This window comes from Cydia fagiglandana, chromosome 6 (assembly GCF_963556715.1).
Source record: "Cydia fagiglandana chromosome 6, ilCydFagi1.1, whole genome shotgun sequence".
NCBI lineage: Eukaryota > Metazoa > Arthropoda > Insecta > Lepidoptera > Tortricidae > Cydia > Cydia fagiglandana.
The window spans coordinates 92383-116591 of record NC_085937.1 but is presented as its reverse complement, the minus strand read 5'-3'; the positions used below and the strand labels follow the sequence as shown (position 1 = coordinate 116591).

Genomic DNA, 24209 nt, shown 5'->3' with positions numbered 1-24209 from the left:
ATCATAGAAAATGCAACCTTGTGATGTGCAATATAAAGAGCACCATTGAAAAAATATTGCAAAATACAATACCTATCAAGTATCAACCTATCATACTGAGTAGGTCAAAAGTCAATCTGATACCAATTATTGCAATGACGCATCGAACGGCTGTCGTGGCGTATAACTATAAAGTTTAACAAGATTAATTCAAAACATGTACAATTGTACATATAGTCGCACCAAACAAAGTCTGCAGCGGATTTCATAGTCCACGCAGTGTAAGTGTTATGTATACGTCATAATTTCTTAGAAGTTTGACGTTTAAAATGGCACTTGTACTACGTGGGCTATCAAAATCGCTGCAGACTTTTTACGGTCTGAGTGTATACATACATGAATATCTGTGAGGATAGCTGTGCCCTAGTGGCCTGTATTGTATGAGAGGCTAGTAAACAAGTAGACTATCAACCCTCCATTCATCGCTGCTGTGTAACACGTCCACTGTCCGCGTGCCCCGAAATACCATATTAACCTTATACTATATGGGTCACGTCACGGCAAGCCTCTTTTACAAGGTTAACAATTCAGATTGGGACAGTGAATAACGTGTTAAAAGTGGAGCTATACACCATCAAATAGACGGTGACGGCCAAAGTTCCCAAATATATTTCCATGGTAAAAAAAGGTTTATTACCTACGATGTAGGTATTTGGCCTATCGCAGATATACCTGGTTCATTTATCGCTAATCGCTACCAGTCGGGCACTTGTCATTCCTGTCAAGGTCAAACTGTTGATAAATAAAAGACTTGATAAAGTACATGGCCATATATTGTCCCCTACGGCGGCTGCGGCGCGGGCGGGTCGTGTTTCGCGGCGGCGGCGGGCGCGGCGGGCGCGGCGGGAGGCGGCGGCGGCGGCGCGCGGCCCGGTTCGGGCTCGGCGTACTTGGGCGGGTTGGCCCACGGGTCGTAGCCCAGCACCGACAGCATGGGCGCCAGCTCCGCCATGTCGGCGCGCACGTCGGCCGGGATGGCCGACACCCACTTGTCCAGCGCGTCCAGGTTCACGGGCCGCACCACTTGGTCCGACGATCGTTCCACGCTGTAACACACACCAAAACTCTTCAAAAGTGGCTACCGGAAAAATGGGGTACATTTGAATCTATATTTTTAAACTATAAGAAATTGGTTTATGAACGAGTTATATAGACGCTTATCCAATCCGTTGCCTTATCAGTAGAACAGTGCCAAGGTTTTTAATTATCAGTTTTCGTTTATTAGCATAATTCTTTGTGCTGAGTGAAAGTTAAAAAATTAATTGTATGCAAAAATACGCAAATAAGCTACCGTTAGTTACTTATTGTTTTATAAAACCATAAAAAAATCTCAGTAACTCATCGTTTTTATTATTTTCAACCATGAATAAAACGAATGTGTTTTTAGGTTTCCGTGCCAAAAAGGTACAAAAGGAACCCTTATGGTGCTACTCTGTCCGTCTGTTCATTTTTATTTAGCTCACGAGTCAACTTAAAGAATTAAGACGAAACAGGAGCTGAGTTTTAAATATTTTAGGTAAATATACCCGTCTCGCTAACGGAAGCAGCACCTAAAAGTAGTGCGATAAGGACAAGGCGAAAAATCCTGCGTAAAAATCTCAAAAATCGAGGTTTCGTACTCCTCTGTTTCCTCCTCCAAAACTTAACCAATCGTAACCAAATTTGGAAATCTAAATGATTATGAAATTATCTATGTCGGACCGTTTTGCTTTTTTGGCTAATTGATATCAGTTTTGAATGCCACGCCTCTCATTGCGGCATAGTCAATTAGGCCATTTTGGCCATTTTTGAAGGGCTCTAGCGCCTTAAAAAACAAAAATATCAAAAAAAGCAAACAATGACAATGTTAATCTGTGTTGGAAAAATCATTGCTCTAACTTCAAAAAACACGGAGGAAAACGGGGAGTACGTTTGTATGGAGAAATGACCACTCCTGTTGGCTCTTAAAAAAAAACACAGCATATGTATAGCAGAACATAATGGCTCCCTATAGGAGGTAGGTAGAATACATTTGAAAACAGCATACTTCAACCTATAAATCATGAATTAGCATAATCACAAAAAACATGTCTAGCACGCAGCAACTGCGTAAAATATGCGCAATAGATAATGCTGAATCTAATTCGCCAGACGTAACTTTAACTTCCTGACAACATGGACAATATTATTATTAGACAAACTGCAGCAGCGCACTCCACTTACTATTGGTGAACCTTATCTTTAGTATCGATGTCGCTTGCAAATTGTAAGATTCGGCATTTTGCGTCGTAATTTTACAAAAGTTGTCACGTTTACAAATTGTCCAAGGCAAATTGTTAGTGCGCTCAATATGGTCAACGTAAACGTGATGGTTGTCTGAGGGTGACCACGGTTTGCTGTTTTATTTATCAATTTGTATTAGGTACATTTATACCAGAGCACACCACCGTCCTCACAGCCACCAAAATCTCAAGTTCACCCAAAACCGAATTAGTGCACCCCACTATCCGCGTGAACCCCATGGTCTGGTTTGTCCTACCCCTAGAGAGCAAATACGAATTCGGAGGCGCGGAGGGAGAGCAGCCCTCGTCCGCTATGAGAAGCCGAAGCTGCGGACTTGCGGAGCAAGGCCTATTCACTTCCTTCAAACGAACTGACCCTTCAAAATTGTACATGTGTTTTCCGTTCCCAGACGAGATTGCCAGTAATCAACATAAAAATATTTTACTACAGCAACATTGTTTTTTGACGACCGGTCTGGCCTAGTGGGTAGTGACCCTGCCTATGAAGCCGATGGTCCCGGGTTCGAATCCTGGTAAGGGCATTTATTTGTATGATGGTACAGATATTTGTTCCTGAGTCATGGTTGTTTACTATGTATTTAAGTATTTATATATTTGTCGGGGAGCAGATAAATTAAAGATACTCCATGAACGGCACAGCTAAAACGATAGAATTCATAAAATATTAATTATAGGAATGCAGCGAGGTTGACTGCGACACGTTACTTTTCCAATTCAAATCTGACTGACGGTTCCACTCAGGATGTCATCTCATTTCGGGCTGTCCTCAGAATCAGCCAGGCCAACCAATCCATTAAAGAAGCTTTTCGGGTCATTCAAATAAAAGTCACTGTATAGCAGTCAAACACACTCAAGCATAGACTATTTCAATACTTGACATTCCATCAAACGCAGCCGTCATACATTCATTATAGACGGTCTGCGACATATTATATATATCGTTGTCTGAGTACCCACAACACAAGCTTTCTTGAGCTTACCGTGAGGCTTGGTCAATTTGTGTAAAAATGTCCTATAATATTTATTTATTGCTAGAACTGGCTTTAGATACGATTTCTAGGAATAAATCAAATTATTTTATCAAATATATTTTGATTTGTATTTTATGAAGTAGTCATATGTAAATTATTATTTATTTTTTGATATACAGGGCGTCCCACGGCGATGCCACATGGAGGGAAAGTACCTTAAATATCATAGATAGCATATTTTGCTGAAAGAAGACTTCATTTTATTTTTAAAATTTAGTAAAGTTGCATTCATACTTTTTTATTTTTTTTTGAAAAAAAATGTATGGAAAAAAATTATCGCGTCATTGGAGGAAAAGTACCTTAATTGTTGTAAATGAACATCTTACTGAAAGAAGACATTATTTCGATTTAAAAAAACAAGTTGAATTGCATTTTAAATAATTTCATGGTTAAACCGGGAATCGAACCCGCTACACGAGAAAAAAAATACCTTGTAGCTTTGTCATACCGATCGAAAGGCTTCAATGTGAGAATTATTTTTTTGCCAAATAACATAGTGTTGGAAACAAAAGGAAGACCATTATTTTTTTCATTTGATGTGAATTTTTTTTAAATCGAAATAATGTCTTCTTTCATTAAGATGATCATTTACAACAATTAAGGTACTTTTCCTCCAATGACGCGATAATTTTTTTCCATACATTTTTTTCAAAAAAAATTAAAAAAGTATGAATGCAACTTTACTAAGTTTTCAAAATAAAATGAAGTCTTCTTTCAGCAAAATATGCTATCTATGATATTTAAGGTACTTTCCCTCCATGTGGCATCGCCGTGGGACGCCCTGTATGTAAATTCAAAAAAATTTTTTGTTAATTAGTCTCTTTGATAGGCTTAGATATGGGTCTGGCCGGTAAGAACATAGACACGACAAAAGTCTGTAATGTCAATGCTGTCATTTAAGTCATTTAACGCAAAAATATCAATTTTCATATGAAACGATATATTCACTTGAAATATATTTATTTACCTATTAACGCACAGACTTAGTTAAATTTAAACCGTTGTCTCTCTTCCTTCCTTGCTGTATGTATCCGGATTTTCAGGGGTAAAATAAAGTGTCCAGCCTACACGCCTAAAATAATGTTGAACGGAGTCCCTTTGAATCGTGTTACACATTTCAAATATCTTGGGCATATTGTGACCGAGGACCTGAAAGACGATCTAGATATCGAACGGGAGCGCAGGGCGTTGTCGGTCCGAGGCGGGATGCTGGCGCACAGGTTCGCACGCTGCAGTGCCCAAGTGAAGCTCACTTTATTTAGAGCTTGCTGTCAAAGTTTTTATACGTGTGGCTTCAGGCTGAAGACCTATAATACCCTGCGTATCCAATATAATAACATTTTCAGAAGGCTGTTTGGGCTTCCTCGATTCTGCAGCGCCTCTGGGATGTTTGCCGATGCTAGCGTAGAGGACTTTTATGCCATAGTGAGGAAGAAGACGGCGTCTGTGGTGATACGGATGAGGGGGAGCTCAATTAGCATCCTGAAAATGATAGCAGAGAGGTGGGACTCGGATATTCTCCGCCGATATACCGACCGACCTACATGTCTTACGACCTAGAAAATAAGTATTTTTTATTTATGTTTTAAGTTCACTAATGTAGTTTCATAAGTGTCTTGTAACTAACAATCTATGGATCTCAGGAATCTGAAAATAAATATATATATTTTTTTATGGCGACTTTATCAACAATTTTTATTCGGATTATGGAAAGCCCTAATGTGTGTGTGGAAACCGTTGTAGTAAACCAGAAACAGCGATAATTTCACGGTAAGAAATATATTAATCTTTAAATATAAATGAGTGTGCTAATTACCAAATTCAAATATAATAATTTAATCTTACTATCCCCGTAAGTCCCGCGGACGCTAAAGCTTGAACACGCCAAAACGTGGGCACACATTTTTGCTTATACATTTTGGAAAGGGTGGTTAAATTTTATTACTTTACTTAAATTAAAATCGCTATAGTATGAGGAATATATGATACCACAATAGTTGTCAATTGTATGATTCGTTTTCATGATAACGAGCTTTAAACAATAACTGAGCGAAATCACTTTGCACCAATAGAATTGAAAAGTCGATTAGGCTAAAGAACCTTGTGAAAATGTTAATATATCGAGGATCGATTAGTTTTTGTGTTTTTGAAATGTTGCGGAGACGTCAATGAATGGAAAGACAACCAGAAAGCAGAATAACACGAGATACAAATGAGAAAAAAAAAGAAACTAGGAAAATACAGCGTTCTTACATAAAGACCGAAACCAAATTTTTCTTATGTTGCAAAAAACGTACAAATATCTCAAATTTATGTACAAAAAGAGAAGTCAAGTTAAATTAAGAGCTAGCAAGAGCTTATCTGCTCCCAAAATAGTGGTGCTAAATGAAATTTGTATGCAAAATGTAGGATATTAAAACGTTTGATCATTTTTAACGTATTTGAGCGTGTTAGGTGTTAGACGATGGTTCTATAGAAATACATACTTCAAGCAATACACAAAATAAAAAGTTTGACTTGTATGAGTTGCTAATACATTCCCGAAGATTGCAAGATAAAAATAATGCTAAGTATCCCCATTATTTATTGGTTGAGCCAGCTACTTGTGATTGCATCAAGCGACGCCGTTAATTGATTCGCATAAGGGACATTGACTATAGAAATGTATGCAAGAAACATTTGCGAAAATGACCTAAACCTATTTTAAAGAAGCCACAGCTCACAGTTACTATTTTGGTAGCATTCATCGTGTTGTCATTACACTATAACAGTGACGAAGGGGTATTAACATGATGGACATGCTGACAATGCCAAAAGGGTACTTTTGGCGGATGGTAATAAATGAAGGCGGATGGCAATGGACTGGGCCCATATCAATGAATATTTGAAAAAGACACCCGTTAAAGTTATATTATCAACTTATCCGCAAATAACTCTGGCTTGGACTACTTAAGCATACAGTAATCATGTCGTGCAAAGTGCCTGTGTCCTGGTCATCACGAAGTCTGTGACATGTCAAATCCTGAGGCTGAAATGACAGTCTAGTATATTAGCATGATAAACTATAATATTTTCAATTATATTCAATATATATTTCGCTCCATTAGACCTTTATTTTCTATTTATTTGTAATTTTATGTGCCCACGTTTTGGCGTGTTCAAGCTTTACATCGCTTCCGAAATTATAATCAAAATTCAACATAGATGTAAAACCCCACATTGTTTAAGCTGGTAAATTTAGACCCTAGGAATTAGCGACGTTAGTAATTAAGAAGTTAGATTATATTGTTTAATTTGTGACTATTTTGTTTTAGAAAGTGAATCAGCAGATGGCTTGAGCGTGAGATAATAATATAATCCTGGGCCGTCAAATGATTTCTTGGAAAAAGCTCAAAGGGCACGTATCTGCCGCATATCCAAACTACTTTCCCGGTGACCAAGAACGCTGAGTGGAGCTGTGAAGCAGAAAATGTCCGATAACCGGATAGATGTAATAACAACTTGTAACCATTTGCCATATCAGTGTATGTATTCATATGTATTGCTCCTAACATATATACAGTAATCCTAATAGGAATGAAAATATTTATATCTTAATAATACGTAACTTTTTGTTACCTTTTATATTTCACGAATTACTAAATATAGTACCTAATCATTATCTTTTAACGTATTTTTTACTTATTTGTGATATGCTAATTGAAGAGCCCAACAACGCGCACACTAGCGCCACTGCTAAATAATCGTGATTATTTAAATTTAACGACAGGTATTTAAAAAGGGGGCCGCTTCGGACTGTATTGTATATTTAGGTACCTTTTGAATACATCAAACTAGTTTTTGTTGCTGGATTCGTCGATCTATGAGCTCGAAACAAACGGCCGTTTTAACTATAGACGGGTAGATTGACGAATCCAGTAACATAAAAACTAGTTTAATGTATTCAGCAGTGGCGCTAGTGTGCACGTTGATGGGCTCTTAAAAACCTGACCCCAACAAAAAAGAAAAAGTACTTACAAAAAGAAATTCCCTCTCCGGGATTCGAACCTAGGACCATTAGCTTCCTGAACTGGATTACTGCCAATACCCGCTAGGCAAAACGGGTTGTCAATTCTAATTACAGTGGTATCCTACCAGAGCGCTAGTAGTATAAACGAACTTTTGAAAGGGAAATTTTTTTGTATGGAGTTATCGTTCTTCTCCTAGTGAGTATTATATTCTTTGCTGCGGAGCCGAGTGTAGTCACCGCGCTTTGTGACGCGAGGGCGGGGCGGCAGGGCTGCTCTTCGCAGCGCCGGGGCCACCCAGATCCAAAAGCCTCCCCCGTCCCACGCGCCGTACAGATTTGATGTACATCCCAGCATTTTTCATAGATTTGATGAGCAGTGCCACGAGTGGTAAATTAAAGAACTAATCCCACTAAAAACATGGCAACATGCATGTTGCCAAGACGAAACCATAAGGCTCGCACTGGCAAAAAGTTAACAGATCTCTTGTAGAGCCAAGCTTCTAACTGTACAAGCCCTACCTTCACAGACTTAGAAGGTGTAGAGTCTGTGAAGTTAGGGCTTGTAGAGTTACAAGCTTGGCTCTACAAGAGATTTGATAACTGGTTTCGTTTGGCAATATTTTACATGAAAATGTTTTTGGTGGGATTCCTATAACCTCATGGAACCCCATGAACCCAATCGCGCATTGAACCCAATGTCCTAATACTAGTACAAATTATGTACCTCCAATGAAATCAAAATTAATTATTAATTAAATGGAACAGAGTCGCTTTTGTTTTGTTTTGTTCGATTTTAAAACAAAACAATTTCAATACATTTGATTCAAATTCGATTGCCAATTTTCCTTGTATGGTGGGAATATGCTATTAGGGGATAATAGGTAGTATAGGTACTACACACTGATGTTTCATTTAAATTCCAGCTTCTATATTTATTAGTTAGCTTCTAATGACAAGAAAAGCTATTAAATATTGGCACACTGTGTTATTATCTTTTGTTTTTCTGTGATAGCTAAGCAAAGGCAATTTCATTAACTTGAGATAAGCTGAAGGTGAGGTTCCACAACAACATAAATAGGTGTAGTCATAATATACCTTCCTATAATATGTGTATTATCTGCAGGAAACATTTCTGTGTAAAGGCTCCATCACATTGTCGTGGAAACGTTCCGGAGCGGTCGCGGAGCGGCGTGGTAGCAAGGCGGTGATGTCACATTGAAGGCTCCGTCATAATGACGCGGAAGCGTTCTGGAGCGGTCGCGGAGCGGCGCGGAAGCAAAGCGGTAATGTCACATTGTAGGTTCCGTCACACTGAAGCGGCAGCGTTCTGGAGCGGTCGCGGAGCGGTCGCGGAGCGGCGTGGTAGCAAGGCGGTGATGTCACATTAAAGGCTCCGTCATAATGACGCGGAAGCGTTCTGGAGCGGTCGCGGAGCGGCGCGGAAGCAAAGCGGTAATGTCACATTGTAGGTTCCGTCACACTGAAGCGGCAGCGTTCTGGAGCGGTCGCGGAGCGGCGTGGTAGCAAGGCGACGATGTCACATTGAAGGCTCCGTCATAATGACGCGGAAGCGTTCTGGAGCGGTCGCGGAGCGGCGCGGAAGCAAAGCGGTATATGTCACATTGTAGGTTCCGTCACACTGAAGCGGCAGCGTTCTGGAGCGGTCGTGGAGCGGCGTGGTAGCAAGGCGACGATGTCACATTGAAGGCTCCGTCATAATGACGCGGAAGCGTTCTGGAGCGGTCGCGGAGCGGCGCGGAAACAAAGCGGTAATGTCACATTGTAGGTTCCGTCACACTGAAGCGGCAGCGTTCTGGAGCGGTCGCGGAGCGGCGTGGTAGCAAGGCGGCGATATCACATGGAAGGCTCCGTCATAATGACGCGGAAGCGTTCTGGAGCGGTCGCGGAGCGGCGCGGAAACAAAGCGGTAATGTCACATTGTAGGTTCCGTTACACTGAAGCGGCAGCGTTCTGGAGCGCTCGCGGAGCGGCGCGGTAGCAAGGCGGTGATGTCACACTGAGTGCGGTCGGCGGATTGATCGCGGACCAGCGTTGCAACCGCGTTAATTTACCTATCGAGAACGCCGCGCTTCGGCAATGTGACGTATTTCATAACGTTTTGTGCATTAGTTGCGCGGTACCGCGCCCAATCTATACGTACTACTACCCAATCTGTACCTAAACCTAACCTACTTCCAGATGACCTAGAACAGCGGTCGGCAACCTTTTAGCAGCCAAGGGCCACATAGCAGTTAACGAAGTGGACGCGGGCCGCACTTTGCTAATATTTATGACTTTATCAGCCATTGTCATTTAATTTTGTCAATATTACATTACAAATAAAATAGCCAGGGTGACTCGCGGGCCGCAAGTGGGAGGTTCGCGGGCTGCGGGTTGCCGACCGCTGACCTAGAAGGATGAAATTTGGAATCCAGCTCGGTAATTATGTGTAAGCGTAGGAAAAAATCTAAAAATACAAAAAAGTTAAATAATAATAATAATAAGGACATAGAACGGGAGCGTAGGGCCCTGGCGGTCAGATGTAATATGGTAGCTCGCAGGTTTGCAAGGTGTTCTAAGAATGTTAAAGTGACGCTCTTTAAAGCACATTGTCAGACCTTTTACACCTGCAGCCTGTGGGTTAACTACACGCAGAAGGCGCTCAGGGCCCTTAGAGTCCAGTACAACAATGGTTTTAGGATGCTGTTGGGGTTGCCGCGATTTTGTAGTGCATCGCAGATGTTTACTGATGCTCACACGGACAGGACAGCTTCGCCGCTATTTTGCGCAAAAGAGTGGCATCCTTAGTGAAGAGGTTGAGTGGCAGCCCAAACAGCATACTGAACACCATTGCAGAGAGATGGCAGGGGCGCTTCCAGGAGCACTGGAACCGTTTGCATTGCTCACTAGGTTATGTATGATTGTGTTTTGTCTGTGATAATAGTTATGTGTGTATTAATTAATTGTACTAACGCTAGCTCTAAGTTATTTTATTTTGTTACTAACAACTATGGACATAAATTATTCCGAAATAAATTATATGAATTTGAATTTGAATTTGAAAATCCCCCCTATTTTCAAATTCCCCATACAACATTTTTTTTTTATTGTGACTGACATATAGTACCTAAACCTAACCTACTTCCAGATGACCTAGAAGGATGAAATTTGGAATCCCGCTCGGTAATTATGTGTAAGCGTAAGAAAAAATCTAAAATTTAAAAAATATAAAAAATAGGGGGGGTCCCCATACAAAAAAACTTGTAATACGCGCTAAACAACCGGCCAACACGCAAGGAAAAACATTAAATCTCAATACCTGCCTAGTTTTCTTTACAAATAGCAGTGGCGGATTTCCCATAAGGCACAGTAGGCCCGGGCCTAGGGCGGCGAGATATTAGGGGCGGCAAATTGAGACAAAAAATTCGCTGATGATAACAAAAAATAACTCAAAATTAGGCCAGGTAACGAATTCTCAAAAAAAGGTAATATATCTTTTCGTTGCCTGATCTAAATGTAGTCAATATGATGGGTGCTGATGCTGAGAAAGGGGAGGCTACAAGGCTTGGGGCCTAGGGCGGCAAAGACTGTAAATCCGCCACTGACAAATAGTAATAATATCCCACCAAAAACATAAATGTAAAAAAGGAGAGCCAAGTTCAATACAAAAATTATGCTTGGCTGTGGGCTTCGCCGCAAAATTAATGGAGATCTAAATGAGTGCCAAGTTCTATGCAAAATCCAAATATGTATTTATAGGAACATAATAATATTATGAACAAGTATTAAACTCTATTTCTTTGCTTTATTGGATACCTATAACAATTGCTGTTATTAAAAAAAAAATTGAGATCTTAAAGTAGGTTAGATTTGGCTTGGCCAGTTTTCATCAGTCATTTTATAAAGTTATTCAACATATAAGTATATATATATATATATATATATATATATATTGTAATTCTGATAACGGAGCCTTAAGGATTTTACATGAGGTGCTGGTTTCGCCATCTTCATGCGGATCCGCCCACCTTTTGTTATGAGAAACAGTCTAGCAGCACGGAGTGCTTTGCCTACATTTTTTTCGGAGGCCGACTCCGATAAAACTCCTTTTACTTTTAAAAACTTTACACGTTGATAGTGGAACTGTAACTTGTTATAGACAGGCCCCACAGTCGTTTTATCTTGCCTATCAGAAGCCTTATCTAATGAAATAAAATTTAATAATAATAAAAACCCTAGCCTAAGAAAAATGATGAATAAAATATAAATAGCTGTATTCTAATAGGCCTATTATAGTACGTTATTAATTGTAAAGTATGCGGCTAATGTGAGTTCGACAACAGACAAACACCTGGACACATTTAGATGCCCATTAGTGGATTATCTTATTGGCACGTGGATATGTGGACAGACGGTCATTTATGTTGTGTAGTGTCAAAGCTACTGCGCACTAGTTACACCGATGGTCTTAGCCTAGCGCATTGTAAAACCTTTGTGATTGTCCGCGGCCGCGGTGACATGGTTCGCATCATTTTGCAGTAATTTCTCAGTACCTACAACCTACAGTTACATTAAAGGAAAAAACCTTTGATCAAACTTGACGTCTGCCGCCAAATAAATGTGAAACACAAACGCGAAGCCAGTGTCGGCGTCGAACGAAGTCGGTCAGAGTGTTTTTAGTTTTTATACTGACCTTTGAATACTAACAGACCTAATCAACTAACGAATCTTGCAAGTAGGCCTACACCTACTCAAAGGCTAATAAAAATAATCCAGTAATAAAGTTAAAATTATAAAGAGCACCAGCAACACTCGTAACTGAACAAGGTTTGAATGAACAATGTGTAGGGGGCGGGGGGTGGGGGTACGCACTCTGACAGCGCCACGCCGTTGGGCTGGTTGATGTAGCGCTCGTGGTGCAGCACGGCGTCCGTCCACGGCAGCTCGAGGAAGGCGAGCACGGCGCGCAGCGTCTCCTGCGGCCGCAGCACCAGCGCCTCGTACCGCACCGGCAGGCAGCGCCGAGGCCCCAGCGCCTGCACACAACACAACACACACCACTCACCTCACCGCTCTACTCAATCTTAATGGTATAACACACAAACACTGTTCAACTACACATTTTGGTATTACTCTCTTATATAGTTATAAGTACCTAAATATAGGTAAACTTATACTTATACATACAAATAAAAAAAATAGGTTGTTGAGCTAATTTAGTTGCCTCCGGCTAGACTATCATAAAAAAAATTAGCCTCTGATTATACAACTGCAGCGTGCTACAAGTAGATATCTTGCGCAACATTTCAATTGAGTAACAATATTCCATTACGATTTAAAACATTCTACATGAAATTTTGGGCGATGAAGATCGAATGCGAAAATCATTTCTCATAGCTACTTCCGAATCGATAGGTATAATCGCGTCGGTTATGCTGCACTTGCGCTTACGTGTTATACGCGCAGCGGAGTTATCGAGTTCCGATAGCATTTTATATAGCGATTGTGCTTTAGATACAGCACGGTTTGTAAAATCAATGCGATGCTGAATCGCTAGTCATTTCTGTGGACGTATGTCAGAACAGGAGTCAGGACCGACTGACACACTCGAAGAGAATTACTCATCTTATCTGCACTGGCCGTAAAACAAGGTTAACAAAGTGTTCATCAACAGTGTGGACGATAAGTACTAATACCTAATGCTTTCTACTTACTGTGATAACAGGATGATTATATGTATAGGCTCATATTTTCCCAAACTCGTTCTCTAACCCCTACCCACTAGGCCAGACCGGTCATTAAGGTCCCAGAGGATTGGTAGGCTAGTGATAGTGTATATATATAAGTAAAGAGGAGTCCCACCTTGCACTGCTGGTACATGAGGCCCACGGCGTGGTTCCACTTGGTGAGGCACTGGCGGTACGACGTCAAGTCGAACCCAGTGATTGTTACCTGCGGAAACACATTGATTATCAGTATCACTATAGGTAGGTAGATATGTAGGTATTTCTTTATTATAATACCTATACTAGTCCGTAGAATAGAACCATAATCGCTCGTCAACGGCGAATATAAGATCCGCGGAAAACCACATATTCTTAACAACCATGCTCGAACAAATCAGAGATCAGATCAGAGATGGGCCATCGTTTATTGTAATTAGTATACCTGTCTACCCAATTGTTTCTTGTAGTCCTTCACATGTTATAACAACATAACATAACATAAACAAAGCAGCGGTGACGAGTATTTATTCAACAAAAATGTGGACATATTGTCACCGACGTTCACAACTCCTTCGGTTTTTATATCCGGCAACGTTACGCGTGTGAACACAAACATAACTTAACGAAGATAACACTGTAGGTATACGAATGCATGCAATTTATGCCATATTTTACTGCGATGCTTGACCGCAATGAATAATACATTTTTTCTCTTGATATGGAAAGATTTTCCTCTAACTTAATTACTTTTTATAGATCATAAATAGAAAAAGTCCTGGGAAAGTTCGTGTGGCACGCACGACTGATATCCACGGAATTTCTTAACTACCGAATCAACTATTATCTAAAAAACATTAAAGATATACATATATGAACTAACTGGTATCTAAATAAAGGGTACTGGACCGCCACAATACTTTGATGACTGACTCAAAGTTGTCACGCTCGCTTGACGTACTCGTTTGACGAGCGCGTTTAAATTCGGGATAACTTGGTTAGGCAGGCTTGTTATGAACCTTGAGGCCACGTTATATACAGTGGCGCCTGATACCCAGTCCGCGTTCGCACTACAGTGAAAACTGGACGGCACAGTTATACCTATAGGAATTATCGCGCGTCTACGTCTAGTGCGTGCAAACTGCTACTTGTTTACTTTGTCGGCTGCTAACCAGGGCCGCACACATCGGACCGTTGAACCCAACGTCCGTTCCTTAACACTCACGCTATGTCGTATGAAAAACTTAACCGTCTCTATTAAGACGAAACAGGAGCTGACGCTGAGCTGTTAGGTAAATATACCCGTCTCGCTAACAGAAGCGGCTCCTAAAACTAGTGCGATAAGGACAAGGCGAAATATCCTGCGTAAAAATCTCAAAAATCGAGGTTTCGTACTCGACTGTTTCCTCCTCCAAAACTTAACCAATCGTAACTAAATTTGGTAATCTAAATGATTATGAAATTATCTGTGTCAGACCGTTTTGCTTTTTTGGCTAATTGATATCAGTTTTGAATACTACGCCTCTCACTGCGGCATAGTCACTGAGGCCATTTTGGCCATTTTTGAAGGGCTCTAGCGCCTTTAAAAACAAAAATACCAAAAAAAGCAAAACGGTCCGACACAGATATTGACAATATTAATCTGTGTTGAAAAAACCATTGCTCTAGCATCAAAACCCACGGAGGAAACAGTCGAGTACGTTTGTATGGAGAAATGACCACTACTGTTGGCTCTTAAATCAAAACTCGCCGATTTTCAGTGACTCTAAAGGTGAAGGAACACATTGTTAGAAAATCGAACCGAGCCGTGGCAAAATACTATGTAATTATTATGAGGCCGGCATCATCGCTCAGCGACGAAGGCCTTTCTTTTCCAAATAAAGATTTAAAAAAATGGCCGGACAACGCGGGAAGATAATCAATCTGATGAAAGGCCATGGGGTGCGGATTCTTAAACAAATCTTCTCGCCTTGAACATTCTCGGCATCTTTTCTGTAACGACTATCTTATCTTATCTTATCAAGGGCCATGTGTACTGTAAAACGTTGTACGATACACGTGCGAATGGGTAATTCGCAACTCGTGTTAATTTAAAAAAACTGAACTACCCGATTTGCCGCAAAAGAGCCAGGTTACAAAATTCGACAAAGTTACTGGATAACACGCGTGTTTTAATTTTTCGCCACTCGTTTCGAATTCCTTTTTTCCGCACTTGTGTAGTAAATACCTATTTAATCCAGTAACTTTGTCGAATTTTGTAACCTGGCTCTTTTGCGGCAAATCGGGTAGTTCTGATTTTTTGCAGACTTATTGATGATGTTGGCCCAATGAATAATCCAAGTTTGTGACATCGAGCGCCAAACGACTTTGTCAAAAATCGAAAAACCAGCGAAAATTTCGGTTTTCTTTTAGATTGGGCGATTATAACCCTAAAAGACTAATTTTAGATAGACTAATTTTAAAAGACTAATTTTAAATTTGACTTGGCCAGTTTTCATTACATCAGTCATTTTATAAAGTTATTCAACTGGTTAGGCCCATATTGATTGAGGGTGATTATTGGTTAGTTTTATAAAGTTATATATGTGTACATATATATATTGTAATTCTGATAAAAACTGGCCAAGCCAAATCTAACCTACTTTAAGATCTCACATTTTTTTAAATAACAGCAATTGTTATAGGCATAGCATAGATTGGAACTGGGGCCCTTTTGAGAAACGGGCCCCAGTTCCAATCTATGCTATATTTCTTCCTGCTCGCTCTTAGCAACTTAAAGTCTATTTTTTTATGCGATAAACTAAAATGACATTTCCTAGTATGAACATAAAATAAAATAACATTTCATACTATGAAATGTTATTTTAGTCTACCGAATAAAAAAATAGACTTTAGGGCAAGTTATACATTTCACGCTTTGTATTTTTATAATTTGACAGATGTGGAACTTTGTTCGATTTTCACTCCAAAGCATGGGGGGATTGGAATTGAAGCATTTCCTTTTGTAAGTACCTACATATTTGTGTTTTACTTTTGGTAACTTGAATGTTGGAGTGTCTGACCTTGCGGCTGATGATGGAGTGCACGGTAGCGCGGCCGTCGCGCATCATGAACAGGAACTTGGCGTTGGGGAACAGCTCCAGCACGTAGCCGCCCATCTTCAGCACCAGCGGGTCCTTGTTGCACAGCCGCGGCGCCGGCTCGCCGTGCCCCGCGATCACCTCCAGGCAGAACGCCGCGATGGCGTTGTCCAGCACCGCTTTAGAGACGCCGGCGGCCTCGAGCCGGACGGACTCCTTCGCGGAGTGTGCCCAATGTTGGCGCATCTGCAGGATGCGCGGGACGACACGCGTCTCCTGGCCGCAGCGCACGTCGGGGTGCGCGTCGAGCATGGCGCGCATGAGCGTGGTGCCGGAGCGCGGCACGCCGCCGATAAAGATGAGCGGCAGCTCGCGGCCCTCCACCCACTGGTCGGGGGAGCGCAGGCGCGCGGCTCGTGGCGCGCCGCCCGCGCCGCCGCGCAGCGCCCACACCAGCGCGCCGACCAGCAGCAGCGCGAGCGCCCACCGCCAGCGAGGCCCGCGCCACATGCCGCCGCCTGCACACACACACACACACACACAGACTACCGATATTATTACTGCAACGACGTTCAAAGTAGAAATAACATATAGGTACTTATTGCGAAAATATTAACATCTGTTCTGGCGCGTTGGCTTTAAACATATCATCAGTTGGTACCAGCATATAAATAAACAGGATAATATTTTATCCTTTTTTTGTAAAAAGGTTTTAATTTATTGCAAAACCTATTTTATAAAAACCAAGTCCGCGCTGCTTAGCCATCTCCCGCTCATAATATTAGTCGTTCGCGTTCGCGGTGCCGGCCGTGCTTATGAGTCGACGGTCGAGTCGACACGTCTCTTCCGTCGCACTCGTCACGTCACGTCATTCTTAATTACCGGCGATCGCTTGCGCAACTGCTTTCTACTAATTGAAAATGCAAATAATAAACCTGCCATTATTAGATCGTAAATATGTTTATTGCTACAATTATTATTGTTTACGCGTTTTAATAAATAGTAAAAACGAGGTCGAAGCTATTGACTAACACAGCTCTCAACCAATTAATTAAGATTTTCGAGAAGGCGTGGATGTAGGGAGTAGGTAGGAGTGTGTATCCAGCTGGTTTAGCTCTATGAATAGTATAATAGACGAGACAAAATAGTCATACTTTTCAAATTATTAACGAAGAAATAAAAACAACGAACCTTAGAATTTGTTATAATTAACCTTCCCTCTTTATTATCTTTTAAATATTTATCCCTGCGAAAAGTGTACTGAATTTTTATTATAGAAAATTTTGTGTAGATTATTAACGTTTAACAACATTTTTTATATTGGCCTCCGTTTATGAGTTATTTACGAAAAACTAAAAAAGGGACCTTAGAAGTGATTATAATCAACTTTCCTGCGTTAATATCTCTTTGAATATTGATCCTAGCGAAAAATTGTACGGAATCTTTTTTGTAGGCAATTTTATGCTAATTACTTATGTATCAGAATATGTTTTGCTATGCGCCACCGTTTTAGAATTATTTACGAAAAACAAAAAAAAAGGGACCTTTAATATCAAATATGTCATGTCATATCTCAGTCAAGAATTCGACCAAGCAACCGGCAAATTCCGATTCAGCGGGGTCTTATTAGGTTAAAAGCGCGGGTTGCAAAAAAGTAATATGATTTGCCCATCAGTTGAAATCGATTTTTACAAAAATATGACCAGTCTATAAGTGTACAATATGTCTTCATGTATTTTTTCGATTTGGAACTTTCATAAAAAAAAAACCCTGCTTTAAGATGTGTGTGCTGGAAAGCTTCCTATTTCATAGATCTACAATAAAGTTCGCAATAGAATAAGTCTTTTTAAGATAACTTGCCAAACTCATTTTAATGCTAAAAAATGGTTACATACAATGCGGTAACTGAAATGTTATTTAGGCAAATACAATAGCAATCCTTATCAAATTCAGCTAACTAGATTTCATGCACATTTAATGCACATTATAATTACACTACATACCACACAATTTAAATTAATATCTTAGGAGTTATCAGAAGAATAAAACTAGTGCCCAAAACATTTACTGCTCTTGCTACTTCGTCTTGATATGGCTGCTCTTTTGACTGACACTTGAAAAACGCCTCTGATGGCAATCACATAAATGTAGGGCAGCATAGGGAGCATGAGCAAGATGGTGGTACACTACGTCTCTGTTCCATTACCCAGCACCCTACTACAAGTTATTAAGTACTTCTGAACAGATAATTTTGAAAAGCGCATTGGGGTTGGCTTATAGTGCGTTTTTTTTTATCATTAGAAATATGGTAAACAATCTTGATGTGTCTTTTTATTGAAAAACATGTTTTAAAAATAGGTCACGGCAAATATATAACAATTATGAATCTAATACAATCATTTTATATTCTTCTGCTTTCATAAGTAATAGTCACTGATTTTTAAAAAGCGTTTTTCAATTAAAAAACATGTCAAGATTGCTTACCTTCTTTCTAATGCTAAAAAAACGAACTATAGTAGATGGAGGTTGGGGTGCTACACATAAACATCCACCAACCCTGTTGGGTCCACATAGTAAACAAGGGTTGCCAGGTATCTACACAGGTGGAATTTGGTGTACCTAGCCTGGTGTGTAGCCTTGATGCACAAAAAAATGCCATCATATGGTTGACAAACAAGATTTCAGATATGGTTGATTATGGTACTGTTAGATTGTAAATATGCCCATCTCTGGTTAGTGCAAAAAGCTATTTCTGTTAGCACTAGGCATTATAGTTTCAAAGTTATTGGCACCAATATAAACCACCTCTATTCCTAGTCTAATGCTTCTGAAGTGAATGTGAAGCCAATTTTTTTTTAAGTTAATTTTATTCTGTGCACTCTCTCTATGTAATACTAATTAATGCAACACCTCATTAATTCTCTTCCTACTGCTCAGAATGTTCAGACCCGAATCCTGGCTTTTAAAAACAGTAAAGTCTAAACATTCAATATTATTTCTTATTTATACTTATCACTTTTAAAGTTATGAGGTATGAAATGAATAGGTATATCATATCATTTCAGTTGATATCCTTCTACTAGTGCCATATCCCTACAAACTCTGTCACATATCAACCCCATACATATCTCCTCTACCTACTTGTGCGTTATGTTTAATAACTATGTCATACTTGTAACATGCAAATTTCGAGTTGGTTTCAACTTTACTTTTATGCAATGAAACTGCAACATCTTCAGGACTCTATGTAAACAAATTTCAATAGTACTTGTTCAGCACACACCAGCACATTCTAGTAAATGTAGTAGCGGGCTGTCGATCACGTGTAGCGTTGATTCAGCCCAAACATAGGAAACATGATAATTGGTCATATATATGTCGATAATGAGATTGTGTACTCACCTACATAAAAATCCAAACTATGCAAATATGACAGTTAATCGTAGCGAATGCATTTCTTTGAGCGAATAATCCAATTTGACTGAAGATTGGTCGTAACCGGCGGCGCGCCGCAGCCCGCGCCTGAGCTGGCTCCCACAACAACACGTAGTGGGCTCAACGGCCAGCAATTCGGAAGCTTGCAAAACAGTTCTCACACACCACGACCGTATTTAAGCGCCTCGAATCGAGAATCTAGCATTTGATTAGCAATTACGGCTCTAACCAAAAAAGATAGGGAAATAAAAATTAGTCTTTTGTTTTTTCAATTAAATCCAATTTGACTGTGTCTGTCGAATCCTACTCTTGCTATGCCGTGCCGTCTCACTGACATTGACAGTGGAATTGACATGCGTGACAGTGACACGACATAACCAATCTGTTGACAGTTGGTTGACAGATCTTTTAGAGATGTTCCAAAACACATAGCGTAAGAGCGTTTTCATAATTATTATGGCTTGTTATCAAGGCCTGTTCACTTCCTAAGCGCCACTTGCACCATCCCACTAACCCAGTGTTAACCGGTTGAACCGTTAACTCAGTGTCAAATTGTACTGGTAACCATGGTAACTCCAGGTTTAACCGGTTAACCCCGGGTTAGCGAAATGGTGCAAGTGTCGCTAAGACAGTTATGTCCTCTTATAATTGCACATGTGTGCGCCCGAAGCTTCTATGTGTGCTTTGGCCTCCTAGAAACAGTTGCCAGTAATAAAAATAAATTAAATTAAAAAGCTTTTATTTCGGACAAGATATCCATATTACAATTACAACATAAATTAAAATAAAAACATTTTTCCACAGCAACATTGCTCCTAACTCTGATTTAAAATTTCGCGTATTTTTTACATAATAATGTAATATATATATATATATATATATATATATATATATATATATATATAATTATATAGCAAATATTCATTATTAAAACTTAATCGCGTGTAATTAAATTTTACGTGTTTTAAGTCCCGTTTATATAGATATATATATATATATATAATAATATAATAATATATATATATATATATATATATAGAGCCGCTACAGGAGGTCTCTGGAAGGTTTTATTAATCACTGGAAGGCACTTTAGTTTGTAAACATCTATTTTATTTATTTAATTGTATTCACAAAAACATGACTTGTCGTTGCGGATGATTGAAGTAGAGTGAATGACAATTCTCAAGTTTGAATTCGAACATACTTCAAACTTGAGCTTTCTATATTCAAAGAGAATGTCTCAAGCCAGTGTCGATTGCTATATACAGCCTCTATAAACCAACACACCCCCTCAATCGACTCTGCTTGAAGCATTAATTTACAGCGCTAAACTTTAGTCAAGACAATATTCCAATAAAAAATTTCAAATACAATAACCAGAAAAACATAACACACTCTGTATATTCCAGGTTCCTTATTCGAGTCAAGTAAAGAATCTTGGTATTCTAATAGATCGTACACTTTCGTGGATACCACAGATTAGTGAGATCAGTAGGAAATTGTTTGCTTCCTTGGGGTCACTTCGTAGAGTTCGTAACTTTTTACCGCTTGCCACCAAAATTGCGCTTGCACAATCTCTTCTTCTTCCCATACTAGATTACGCCGACATTTGTTACCTGGATATTACGGAGGACCAGCTAGACAAACTAGAACGACTACAAAATGCTTGTATTAGATTCATATATGGCCTGCGCAAATTTGACCACGTCTCGGAATTTCGAACCAAGCTCAAGTGGTTGCCAATTCGTCTGCGTCGCAACTCTCACATTCTCACCCTCCTTTATAACATTCTCTTCAACCCCACTACCCCCCCTTACCTTAAAGAACGTTTTAAATATCTCTCTTCTGCGCGGTGTGCGGAGAAGCATCTCCTTGCTCCTCCTTCTTCTTCTTCTAAATTTTATAATACCTCCTTCACTTTTCGGGCTGTTCGATTGTGGAATGCTTTGCCGTCGGATATAAGATGCGCCAAATCGCTTTCCATATTTAAAAACCTTTTAAAATCCCATTATCTGTCACTGCCTTAATTTGCCTTTATTTATTTATGTATGTATATGTATATATATATATATATATATATATATATATGTATTTTATATATTTATTGTATTTACTTAGAATAATTCTTTAATATATCTTTTATATTTATTCTTGATATGTGAGGCTATTCTATTAGTATTCTACGTAATCTCGTATCTGCACTACCCGTTCATTGTTGTAAGTTATTGGTTTCCTGCTACCCAAAGGTTGTCTGGAAGAGATCGCTTTTGAGCGATAAGACCGCCTGTTGTTACCTAATGTAATATCTGTTCTTTTTCTGTATTCCTTTTCATTATGTGGTGCACAATAAAGAATATATTATTATTATTATTTTGTGTCTCCTTCTGGATTTCACGGGCCAATAAATCCCGGTCTTTTGATAGGCTTGCGTGGGGATATAGATCCAACACGTAGAGGCCCCTTGGAGAGCTTTAATGTCATGTAGAACGCCTACTGGAACCCGTTCACAGGCGCAACAATAGATACCCATGAACCGGTCGTAGCAGGCATTGGGACTATTGTAGAAAAAGTGAACAGTATTCCGGTCTATGGATTGATGTTTGGGTGGACAATGAGACTGGGCTATTGTAAAAGAGGTCCGGACACCTGCCATAACAATGTTAACACCGTCATCGAGGCAGGCGGTGACTCGCCGCTGACTAGATGGGCCCCTGAAACTGCCGTCGCGAAGACGACCAGGAGCAACATCGGTGTGAGCGGCTCAGGGGTGTCGAGAGGTGTGCGCCGCTTTCTACCCAGTGACTGTTAACAGCCACTGTGACAACTCGCGTCTTATGCATCTTTCACTTCCACCCCTGGAGCATATAGCTCTAGCGACTCCTCTCTGGACGGCCAATGAAGGCAAGCCAGAGCTGAGAGTCCTGCGGGTCCCCTTGGGGTCCACTCCGACCGACGAAGACACGCCGGAGACGGAGACCCTGACCGACTCTCGGGAGCACTCGGGTCCGTGGGGTCGTTACTCCCCAACAGCTCGCCACAACCTGCCCTGCGGGCTTATTATTATTTGTATCTCCGTTTTAAAACTCTCGGGTCTTTCGAGCCCGGTCATTTATAAGGCGTGCGTGGGGATATGGATCCAACACGTAGAGGCCGTTTGGAGAGATTTGATGTCATGTAGAACGCCTGCTGGAACCCATTCACGGGTACATCAATAAATACCCGTGAACCGGTTTCAGCAGGCATTGGAAGCTATTGTAAAGAATATGGTCAGAATACTGGTCTATGGTTTAAGTTTGGGTGGAAAAAAGACTGGGCTATTGCAAAGAAGTCCGGACACCTTTTTTTTTTTTTACGAGGGGAAATGCGTTACGCATACTCCCGCCCCCGGGGGGGGGGGGGGGTCGGGAGTTATGTGGGACTCCCCTCCCTTAGGGGGAGGCCTACCCACTAAAACCCCTCGGTGTACCCTCGCTCCGCCTGAGGTAGGGCTAAGGGAACGCTTGGCGCTTACCTCGGCCCTGCCATGTGCGTGTCGCCCTTGCGGGCTCGGCTATTGCGGCTTTTGCCATTGTCCCTCCTAGGTGTGCACTTTTTGCGCCTTATCCGCCTCGGGACACTCTCGTCAGGCAGGAGACCCCCCGATCTCCTGCCCGAGGTCCCAGTTAGGGCGGCAAGCGGCGGTCATACGCGGCCCGCCTCCGCCCGGTCCTTTTTCGGCGGATAGGGAGCGAGAGGGGATCGTCCTCTCGCTCTCTCTCCGCCGCCTCCTTTAGGGACATGACAGCGTCGCAGAACGCGACGACCGCCTCCCAGGTGCCTCTATTACGGACCATCGCACTGGCTATTGCCGGCAGCGATAGGTCTGCTCCAAGAACCGCCGCCATCTCCGATCTTGGTTCATCCCACGCAGGGCATACGGCGCGGGTGTGATGCGCCGTGTCCTCCTCACCTCTGTCACAGTGCTTGCACACCGCTGTGTCCTCTCGTCGTGCCACTCGCCACAGGTACCTACCAAAGCAACCGTGCCCAGTAAGTACCTGTGTCAAGTGGTACGTCATTGGCCCGAAGTCGCGCTTCAACCAGTCCCTAAGGACTGGGCGTACTGCGCCCACCACCTCGCGGCTTGCGCTCGGGGCTTCTAGCCTTTCATCCCACCTCCGGAGAAGGTCATCCTTGGCCTCCTCCCTCCAAAGCTTGATCTCCTCCGGAAGTGGACGATTTCCCGCCGCCCGCTCTTCCGCAACTTGCCAGTATACCGCCGCCAGGACCCCAGCCTCCAGGTCCCATGGTGGGCTGCCGGCCAGCAACGTCGCCGCCTCAAAGGAGACCGTCCTGTACGCTCGTATCGCTCTTGTGGCTATAACCCGTTGGGGTCTGCGCAACAGGGCCACGTTCCGAGCGTTCAGGGATTCTGCCCATATTGGGGCCCCATAGAGTGCCATGGAGCGCACAACACCCTGATAAAGGCGGCGGCATGTGCTGCCCGGTCCCCCGGTGTTCGGGAGCAGTCCCCCGAGTGCTCCAGCTGCGGCCAGCAATTTTGGCGCCTTCCGCGCAAAGTGCTCAGTGAAGCTCCACCGACCGTCGAGGACAATGCCTAGGTACCGCAT

The 24209-nt window shown here is 41.4% G+C and overlaps 2 protein-coding genes and 1 long non-coding RNA gene across 3 annotated transcripts in view; 1 reads left to right on the top strand and 2 right to left on the bottom strand.

Moving 5' to 3' along the window:
• The window catches only part of LOC134664896 (uncharacterized), a 312621-nt gene extending 305060 nt beyond the window's left edge, over window positions 1-7561 (top strand). Inside the window, exons 2-3 of the long non-coding RNA XR_010098319.1 lie at window positions 4729-5122; window positions 6667-7561. This is a non-coding gene — a long non-coding RNA (uncharacterized LOC134664896). The remainder of the gene's footprint in view (window positions 1-4728; window positions 5123-6666) is intronic.
• LOC134664892 (protein-tyrosine sulfotransferase) lies at window positions 809-19926 on the bottom strand. Its single transcript, XM_063521605.1, has 5 exons — window positions 19567-19926; window positions 16147-16682; window positions 13224-13313; window positions 12234-12397; window positions 809-1085 (listed from the first exon to the last, which is right to left on the bottom strand). Exons 2-5 carry the CDS (start codon window positions 16672-16674, stop codon window positions 821-823), a joined length of 1047 nt encoding a protein of 348 aa, XP_063377675.1. The 5' UTR covers window positions 16675-16682; window positions 19567-19926; the 3' UTR covers window positions 809-820.
• A 3335-nt stretch (window positions 19927-23261) lies between these two features.
• Window positions 23262-24209, bottom strand: LOC134665486 (uncharacterized). The gene has a single exon (XM_063522461.1). The coding sequence runs from the start codon at window positions 24207-24209 to the stop codon at window positions 23262-23264; it is 948 nt and encodes a 315-aa protein (XP_063378531.1).